The sequence below is a fragment of the Habropoda laboriosa genome, unplaced genomic scaffold (assembly GCF_001263275.1).
Source record: "Habropoda laboriosa isolate 0110345459 unplaced genomic scaffold, ASM126327v1 scaffold92, whole genome shotgun sequence".
Classification (NCBI taxonomy): Eukaryota; Metazoa; Arthropoda; class Insecta; order Hymenoptera; family Apidae; genus Habropoda; species Habropoda laboriosa.
In genome coordinates, this window is record NW_017100268.1 from 753,227 (window position 1) to 761,419 (window position 8,193).

Below are 8,193 nucleotides of genomic sequence, written 5' to 3' on the forward strand. Positions count from 1 at the left end.
ATATAATAAAATTCATTTTACTTTTAATTGTATTGGATAATATTCATTACATTGAAGAAACTTCTGTACGCAGGTACATTCATAAGCATTGCTTTAAAGCTGTACAATTGTACGTACTTTTGTTGTCAAAAAGAGAAATTGTATTTCAACTGTCTATATTAAATATAGTATTATTTATCATTACATAACCGCATTAATTAGTATTGAGAGTATTAAATTTGTTTTTAAATATCTTTTAATTCATAATTATAAAAATTCTCGATGAAAGGTTAAGGTAGAAAACATTAGTAAAATTGATTGTAATTTTTATATATATAATACATATTTTTTATTTTAGGTTATAATGTTATATGCATAACTGTATAATTATGCTTTTAAATGTAAAAAAATTAAGTTAATTTATTTAAAGCATTTAAAATATATGCTAATATTTGGGTGTACTTTTATAAAACATAGAAAACATTGAATTAAAAATGTTTAACAATAATTTATCCCAATCATCAACATCATTGTCAGAAGCAAGTGAGAAAAAAGGTATAACTGACATGGACTTGGATAATATAGCTATGTACCTTACTGGTACTCAGCAAAGGTTTAGAGAAAATATTATAATTCCAAGAACTGTGGGTCCTGTACACCTTATGAATAATGAAGAAAAATTAATTCAACGTGCAATGGAAAGTTGCATCATGAAAACTGTTTCAAGTTGTGTTATGGGTAAATTTATATTATATTTCATAACTATTATTTGTATTGATACAATTTAAAAAAATTAATTTTTTAGGATATGGTTTGGGAGCTGCACTAGGCTTATTTACATCTAGTGTAAATCCAAATATATCTGTTGATGAAAAACAAAGTTTTCGTGAAGTATTTAAAGAAATGAAAACTACAACACTGAGCTATGCAAAAAATTTTGCTATATTTGCTTGTATGTTTACAGCTATAGAATGTACAATAGAATCGGTAATGTTTCATTAAATTCAATATAAAATTGTATTTTAGTTTACTTTAAACACTATACCACAGTATTACTTTACAATTTCATTTTAGTATAGAGGTAAAACTGATTGGAAGAATGGCACATATGCTGGTGGTTTAACAGGTGGAATAATAGGACTAAGAGGTACTATATTATGTTAAATATATGAAATTGAAATGTGAACTTAGTACTTATTCTTGAATATTATGTTTTAGCTGGTGTAAAGGCAGGTTTATTTGGGGCAGCAAGCTTTGCAGCATTTTCATTAGTCATAGACTACTATACGCATAAAATATTTAATCAATAATGTCAGAAATTATAGTAGATATATATTTGTATAAAAAAAGATATAAAATGCACTCTGAGTGTACCTGTACAATACGTATATAAGCGCGAAAACGTTCTTAGTATAAAAATGCATACACATAAGTACAATAGTTATAAAATAAATTCACATAATACATCAATATTCGTTTCACCTACATCCGCACAAATCTCCATTTTTTTTTAACATAACATATTACTTGAATCACCTAAGTCTCTTTTAAAATATAAATCATAAAATTAATGAATTAACTAATAATATATGCTATTAAGTAAAAATAAAATAAATGCCATTCAAATAAGATATATTACATGATGCAAATGCATAAAACGTGCAAAACTACATTTCCTATTCATTGCTTATCACAGCAAAAAGTAAATTTTTTAGTCTGAAATTAGAGTAAATTTTTTAGAATGATTACTGTTAATTTCATATTGGCAGTCTTAAAACATTTCTGTGTAAAAAAATATACATAAAACGTTGAGAGATATGCAAATTGTATGCTTTCACCAATTTATCTGTTACTTGTGTAAAATATCAATCTTCATAAATTGTTATGCAATGTGTACCTATACAAACTATATAAATATCTTTTACCAGTAGATTCGTACTATACTTTACCAATTTGTATACTTATTTTGAACCGAGATTTTTTGTATAATACTTAAAAGATTTTGAATATTTTATTATACTTTATGTTTCAATACTATACTATTATTTACCAAGTATTAATTGTACTGCATTTGTTTTTTTTTTTCATTTTTGATAACAATTTGATTTTATAAAATGAATTATACTATTTTCGATACTTCAATTTTAATAATGAAAATTGTAAATTGTTCTATTAAAAAAGAATATGCAAGGCACTTATCACGCATTTCTATGTTGTGTGATTACAAATTGTTTTTCAAATTATAGTTGCTCTATGTTTAGTCTTCTGTACTTTTAATTCATCTTCTTTTTCAATTTTGTAAGACACTGAATCATTTCGTTTACGGTTTAGTATTTTAAAACAAAAATACTGAATAATAAAACGTATGTCTTATAAATACGTTTGTCGAAAAAAAATTCTTAAAAATTATAAATTTTTAAAAATTATGTCTTCAATAGCATATTAATCATTTAATATACTTTTTGGCACCTGTAATGGCGAAGAATTTGCTTTGCTTTTCTTCACACATTTGTGCATAAGGCATATGTAATTAAGGTTGTTGCTGTTGCATTTGTGCCTGCATTACCGCTAATAATTCTTGCATACGTCGTAATTCTGCTTCTTTTTCTTGTAAAATGCGATCCTTTTCTGATACAGAATTGCTTTTTTCGGAGTCTACAATGCTATTAGTAAAAAGAATAAATTGATAAATGTTTACAACGTTTTTCAAAAATTATAGTATTATATTTACGTTTGTCTGCGAGGTGGCACAGGGGCTCCTTTTGCTAATCTTTCACTGCGATAATTTTCATAATGTACCTCTTGAGTCACTTCTTGTAAATCCTGCATGTGTGTACTACAAACATATGGAAACAGTAGTTAATAAAAATCTTTTCAATCTCTTATATACTTTTTAAAAAGAGTACAACATACATCAACATTGTCCTTAGTTTTATAAAATCACAATGGTCAGGATTTTCAACTTCTACTACACCCCATGGATACAACCGTCCACGTACTTTGCGTCCCTTCACTTCTAGTAAAGTGTTTGCTCCACATACAGCAAATGGTACAGCTTCCTTTAGCTGTCTAACTTGTTCTTTATAATCTTCATCTTCGTCACTATCACAATCTGGCAAAGGATAGATTTTTATACCACTGCCCTCAATTTCTTCCATAACTCGTTTTTTTAAACGCAGTACTTCTTTTTTTGTAAGTACATCAGCTTTTGCAATGACTGGCACAATATTAACTTTATTATGAAGTTGTTTCATAAATTCTATATCCAAAGGTTTTAATCTGGTAAAAATAAAAAAGATATTAAAAAGTTTGTCTTCACTGTAAGGGAATAAGTAAAACTGTAATTAACATATCTTACCCATGACCAAATGGTGAAATAAAATAAAAACAGCAGTGTATTCTATTATCCACTATATTCCTCCTATTTAAACCACTTTCATCACGTAAAAATCTTTCAAATTGATCATCTATATATTGTATAATGGCTCTAAAACTATCTGTATTATCAATTGCATCTCCATAACCAGGGGTATCAACAACAGTCAACCTAAGTTTGACACCTCTTTCTTCAATCTCCACAGTTGATGCATCAAGTTTAACAGTTTGATTAGTTTTTTCTGTTTATAATATATCAATAGATTAATTTTATTATGTAACATGTATAAATATACAAATGAACATATATGAACAAACTTTACCAATAGCATCAGGAATTACGCGTTCTGGATATAAGTCAGTAAGAAACAAACTATTTACTAATGTTGATTTTCCAAGACCAGACTCTCCAACAACCATAAGTGTAAATTCAAATCCTTTTTTTACTGATTTTCTATGTACTTGATTAGGTAAATTTGCAAATCCCACATATCCAGGTGTTTCAAGGCTAGCAAACTATTAAAAACAAGATAAAAAAAATCAATTATATTAAAATTGTACTTAAAATTTGCATTTTACGAAATACAATAAATTATTGTGATATTTAATAAGCAACAAATATATTTTTTTTATAGTGAAGAGATACGAAAATGCCTAAAATATTTCGATTATACAATACGCACCGTTTTTATACTTTCACTAGACATTTTTTCGTAATAATTCAATCTAATGATAGGAAGAAATTAATATAGTTACGTAGCGTCTTTAAACGTTATCAAGAACAACCCGAAACTAAATTTCAGGCTAACAAGCGCCGTATTGTGACAGAAAACAAGATCACACCATACCCGAAAAATATATTATGAATAAAATGAATAGGTTATTTGAATTTAAAGTCTTTTGTTATAATCGGCATTACTTGTCTATTATTAGTATGTATTGAAAAATAAGAAAACCCATAATTAGAAAATTAAATATATCTATTGTACATTCATTGAATATGAAATAAAGATATTGCACCGACTGTACAGGAAATGTTACTGTATATCCATATTAGGTGGGAGAAGGGGGGTAACTAACAGGGGAGAAGTTTAGGCGTGGCTACCGAAATAATTTTTGCATTCCACAAAAAATATCGTGAACATAACTTTGTTTTTAGATCTTATACTTTTTTGGCATAAATTAATATAAATCACTTAATTATAAATGCAGGATATAATTAATTTTGGTATATATACGTTAAATATTTAAGAGTTTATATTAAAATTTAACATTAAATCACTTTATGAAAATATTTTTTGAATAAAACACTTCAATATATTTAAGAGTAACTTACAAAATATATTAAGAATGTAACATATTGTTCACAATTCAAATTACACAAATTTTCTCCTATCCCTTAATTCTCTAACGATACATTACACGAATACAAGGCAAACGACTACTTTATTTAGGAAATAATATCATATACAAGCATAGTTTTACATAGTATTTGTCATTAATCCGAGTTTTCCTTTATTTATTATCTCAAACATCGATACTTTTTCAAATGATCAACATTTATTACTAGCATAGTTAATTAATTCGTTACACAATATTAATGCGTAATAATCGGTACATTATCCTCATACCATTCAGTGATATATAATTTTTCAATCACTAAAATATTTTATTTCTTGTAATTGTTTGTCGTTATTTCACAAGCGTATAAATAATTGTTTAATATTTTCAATCTAATGCGACTTTTTATATTAAACAATTATTAACGAATCATTTTAATAAGCACATACAATGATTGATATTAAAGTGAAACATAAAAATTATAAGGAAGGAAATGAAAAGAGGGATAATGTTTTGTACTCTTTAAAACAAGGATTATTCTAGAGTACAATATTATTAGAAGATTCAACTTGCACAGAATCAAATATACGTACAATGAAAGTATATATTTGTAATAGTTTGTACACATACCCTCAATATTATTATAAACTGTTACAACACCCAACATGAAATTGACATGAATATTAAAATGTACTTTCCGTATCACAATCATGGGTCACGTATATGTACATGTATATGTACACATATAATACGAATGTCTGTATGTGCGCGAGTGTACATATATATACATGCACGTGATACGATTGATTATAATTATATGCATTTATAATTACACATAACCAATATTTTGAAGCATGCATTGCGCACACACTTTTTACTTTAAATTCCCAATTTATTATTACATTTTATTTTAACTAAAAAGTTGATGTAAATAGAGAGGGCACTAGATGAGAGAATTTTATTAAAATTGAAAATTCCGAATACGTAGAACTTAAGAATCTCATTAAATCACCTTTTATCATTGTGTATCTGTGGGGAAGACTCCCCCTTAGGGGTAAATAAAAATTATTGTAATTTAATTTCATCTCTTAAGAGATTCTCCCCACTACATTTGAAGAAACTAAGGGATCTTGTATTCGTTTCCAAATGTTTTTGTTGGGAAAGTTCCTTTCCCCGAAATTTAGGGAATTAGAAACTAGTAATGATGATAATGTGTTTACTTGTCATCAGCATTAAGTTTCTCCTCTCGAGGTTTTGCACCGCCATAAATTGAACTCGATTTACTTGATTCAGCAATTGCGTTTATGGGATCTTGAATTGTCCTTGGTGCTAACACTAGACGTTTTCTTCCAGTTGTGTCAACTTGAATAACAATATTAAAATTATCTTTATAATTTTAAGTACTTTTATCTCAATAAAATATTCATATCTAAACAAACCTGGAGGTGGGTCTTTATGAAAGGCTTCATCATGAAATGGTTTTCGCTCAGGTCCAGTTCCACCACGAGGAGCTGGTTTACTAGCATATCCTCTAGTCGGCGCATTACGTGTCCATTCCCGACTTCCACTTCCTGCATCCTCAGTAAACTGATTATAGTTGCCTCTGTTACCCCTCATGTCCCAGGTAGTACTTTGCCTGCCACTTTGTTGAGTTGCATAGCCTCCTACACATTATTATTGTAATGAATATTAATTTACAATAATAATATATCTTATATACATATATGTGCATGTATATACATGTAATTCAATATTATATTTTATGTATAAAATGACTATTTAAAATAGATTTTATAAAATCTTGTTACATATTAAAATACTGTAATAAAATGCACTTTCATGTTAATCAAAATAATCTATAATGTTAGACTTAAAGTAATAACGGTATGCGTTATGCAAAGCATAACGCTTACTCGAATACATAGATTTGCTACCCAAATCATCCCCATATCCACCGCGGCCACCATCTCTCCCCCTAAAGCCTCCTCCAATGCCACCACCACCACTGCGACCTCTTCTGTCAAAACCACCTCCTCGATCATTCCTTTTACCATCGGCTACATCTATTTTAATGAGACTTCTATCTATTTCTATCGTTCCATCCATTTCTAAGGCAGCCTCTAGGTCTGCACAATCTTCAAATTCAACATAACAAAAACCCTTGAACCTACAGAAAGAAAGATAAAATAACTTCAAAGACCAAATAATTAAAAAAAATTATAATACTTTAATTATATAAATTTCATTAACCATGAAACTTAATCCTATTATAATTAGGTTTAGTCAACAAACCTATCAGTTTCTTTATCCTTAACCAATCTGATTCCTTTAACATTAAGTTGTTTGAAAATCTTGTCAACATCTCCTTGTACAATTCCATTTGGCAAATTTCCCACGTATGCTGTATAAGGTGGTTCAGTTGGCAATGGCCTTCTGCCACTTCGATATCCACCTCCATAATCTCTACACACAAAATAAAGAATCATTTACATTTATGAACACAAATAAATTCTGTTAAACAAGGTACTGTTTCACAAAAATACTTTATGCACGAAACTATGTACTATGAATAAGTATCATGTGGAATTGTTTACATAAGTTATACTTTTGAAAGAATGAAGCACTACTTTTATATTTCATTATTCTTTAACCTTGTTTAATAAAAAATAATGAAGGACATTAAGCACTTTAAAATTCATATATCAACATCATACAATACTGTTAAATTTCTCGAGGTTTTATATTTATAATTAAAGATTAAGAGCATAACAGCAATATTATTTAGAAATCTGTAATTCTGACACTCATTTGGACACTAAGTTTCTTAAGTACACATTCTAGCAAGTAATGCAGAGTTAATTACTTTTGTATGTTATATTAAACAGTAGTTTTACATAAACAAGTTGCATATGATGCACAAATTTTAAATCAATATCTTCATTAATAATGTTATGAGTAAAATACACCAATGTTTGAACGGCCAAAATAAAGCCGCGTGTCGAAGGCACCATATCTGCAAGGTGCTGCGTTGCACTCTAATCGAAACTCACTTAACCTTAAAATCGTAAAATTATTGACGAAAAGAAGCTTTTCTTCACTAGCTCGGTGCATCAATTAAATACCATCGTTGCACTATTTTAGAAAACCTCAATGATTCTTGTACACGAAAGAAATTGCAACCTATACTTGCCTTGAATCTTCGTAACCACCTCGACCAGCCATATTGGATGCACGAAACTAACCGGGACCGCGCGGGTCGAGTAAGATACTATGTTCAAGATGGCACTTTTCTAATCACCAAAGAATTTTAAATCACAAATCTATGTAAACCTTCTTGATTGGTGGTTGTTACTTATATTAGTGAATTTCAGTAATATTTTACCAAACAATTACAAATTTTTAATGAAAAACACAATTACTGTTGTTTTTACTATGAACTTTTGAGGGATTAGATTACAACGATATATTTTTAAAAAGTATCTTAGTTTTATATCTATA

General features: G+C 28.3%; 3 protein-coding genes across 4 annotated transcripts; 1 reads left to right on the forward strand and 2 right to left on the reverse strand.

Annotated features, from left to right (window-relative positions):
* The first annotated feature begins 473 nt into the window (after positions 1–473).
* Positions 474–1,467, forward strand: LOC108573464 (mitochondrial import inner membrane translocase subunit Tim22). Its single transcript, XM_017935919.1, has 4 exons — positions 474–717; positions 785–966; positions 1,054–1,126; positions 1,198–1,467. The coding sequence occupies exons 1-4, from the start codon at positions 474–476 to the stop codon at positions 1,287–1,289; spliced, it is 591 nt and encodes a 196-aa protein (XP_017791408.1). The 3' UTR covers positions 1,290–1,467.
* A 1,042-nt stretch (positions 1,468–2,509) lies between these two features.
* LOC108573456 (septin-1) lies at positions 2,510–4,076 on the reverse strand. The gene is made up of 6 exons (XM_017935910.1): positions 4,038–4,076; positions 3,678–3,870; positions 3,338–3,596; positions 2,893–3,258; positions 2,711–2,815; positions 2,510–2,642 (listed from the first exon to the last, which is right to left on the reverse strand). Exons 1-6 carry the CDS (start codon positions 4,059–4,061, stop codon positions 2,510–2,512), a joined length of 1,080 nt encoding a protein of 359 aa, XP_017791399.1. The 5' UTR covers positions 4,062–4,076.
* Positions 4,077–5,639: 1,563 nt separating this feature from the next.
* On the reverse strand, positions 5,640–7,923 carry LOC108573448 (eukaryotic translation initiation factor 4H-like). Of its 2 annotated transcripts, none has more exons than XM_017935901.1 (5): positions 7,886–7,923; positions 6,988–7,158; positions 6,630–6,862; positions 6,135–6,359; positions 5,640–6,057 (listed from the first exon to the last, which is right to left on the reverse strand). In XM_017935901.1, the coding sequence occupies exons 1-5, from the start codon at positions 7,915–7,917 to the stop codon at positions 5,912–5,914; spliced, it is 807 nt and encodes a 268-aa protein (XP_017791390.1). In that variant the 5' UTR covers positions 7,918–7,923; the 3' UTR covers positions 5,640–5,911. The 2 variants fall into 2 exon arrangements, with proteins under 2 accessions (XP_017791390.1, XP_017791389.1); XM_017935900.1 differs by having other exon boundaries at positions 6,609–6,862.
* Positions 7,924–8,193: the final 270 nt, after the last annotated feature.

Excerpts from the sequence above, each read along its gene's own strand:
- LOC108573464 (XM_017935919.1), top strand. The coding sequence starts at position 474 with ATGTTTAACAATAATTTATCCCAATCATCAACATCATTGTCAGAAGCA. Across the intron at positions 718-784 it reads TGTTTCAAGTTGTGTTATGG|GATATGGTTTGGGAGCTGCA; the intron begins GTAAATTTATAT and ends TTAATTTTTTAG. Across the intron at positions 967-1,053 it reads TAGAATGTACAATAGAATCG|TATAGAGGTAAAACTGATTG; the intron begins GTAATGTTTCAT and ends ATTTCATTTTAG.
- LOC108573456 (XM_017935910.1), bottom strand. The coding sequence starts at position 4,061 with ATGTCTAGTGAAAGTATAAAAACG. Across the intron at positions 3,871-4,037 it reads CTAGTGAAAGTATAAAAACG|TTTGCTAGCCTTGAAACACC; the intron begins GTGCGTATTGTA and ends TGTTTTTAATAG. Across the intron at positions 2,643-2,710 it reads GTGCCACCTCGCAGACAAAC|CATTGTAGACTCCGAAAAAA; the intron begins GTAAATATAATA and ends TTTTACTAATAG.
- LOC108573448 (XM_017935900.1), bottom strand. The coding sequence starts at position 7,917 with ATGGCTGGTCGAGGTGGTTACGAAGATTCAAG. Across the intron at positions 6,863-6,987 it reads AAGGATAAAGAAACTGATAG|GTTCAAGGGTTTTTGTTATG; the intron begins GTTTGTTGACTA and ends TTCTTTCTGTAG. Across the intron at positions 6,058-6,134 it reads TCATAAAGACCCACCTCCAG|TTGACACAACTGGAAGAAAA; the intron begins GTTTGTTTAGAT and ends TTGTTATTCAAG.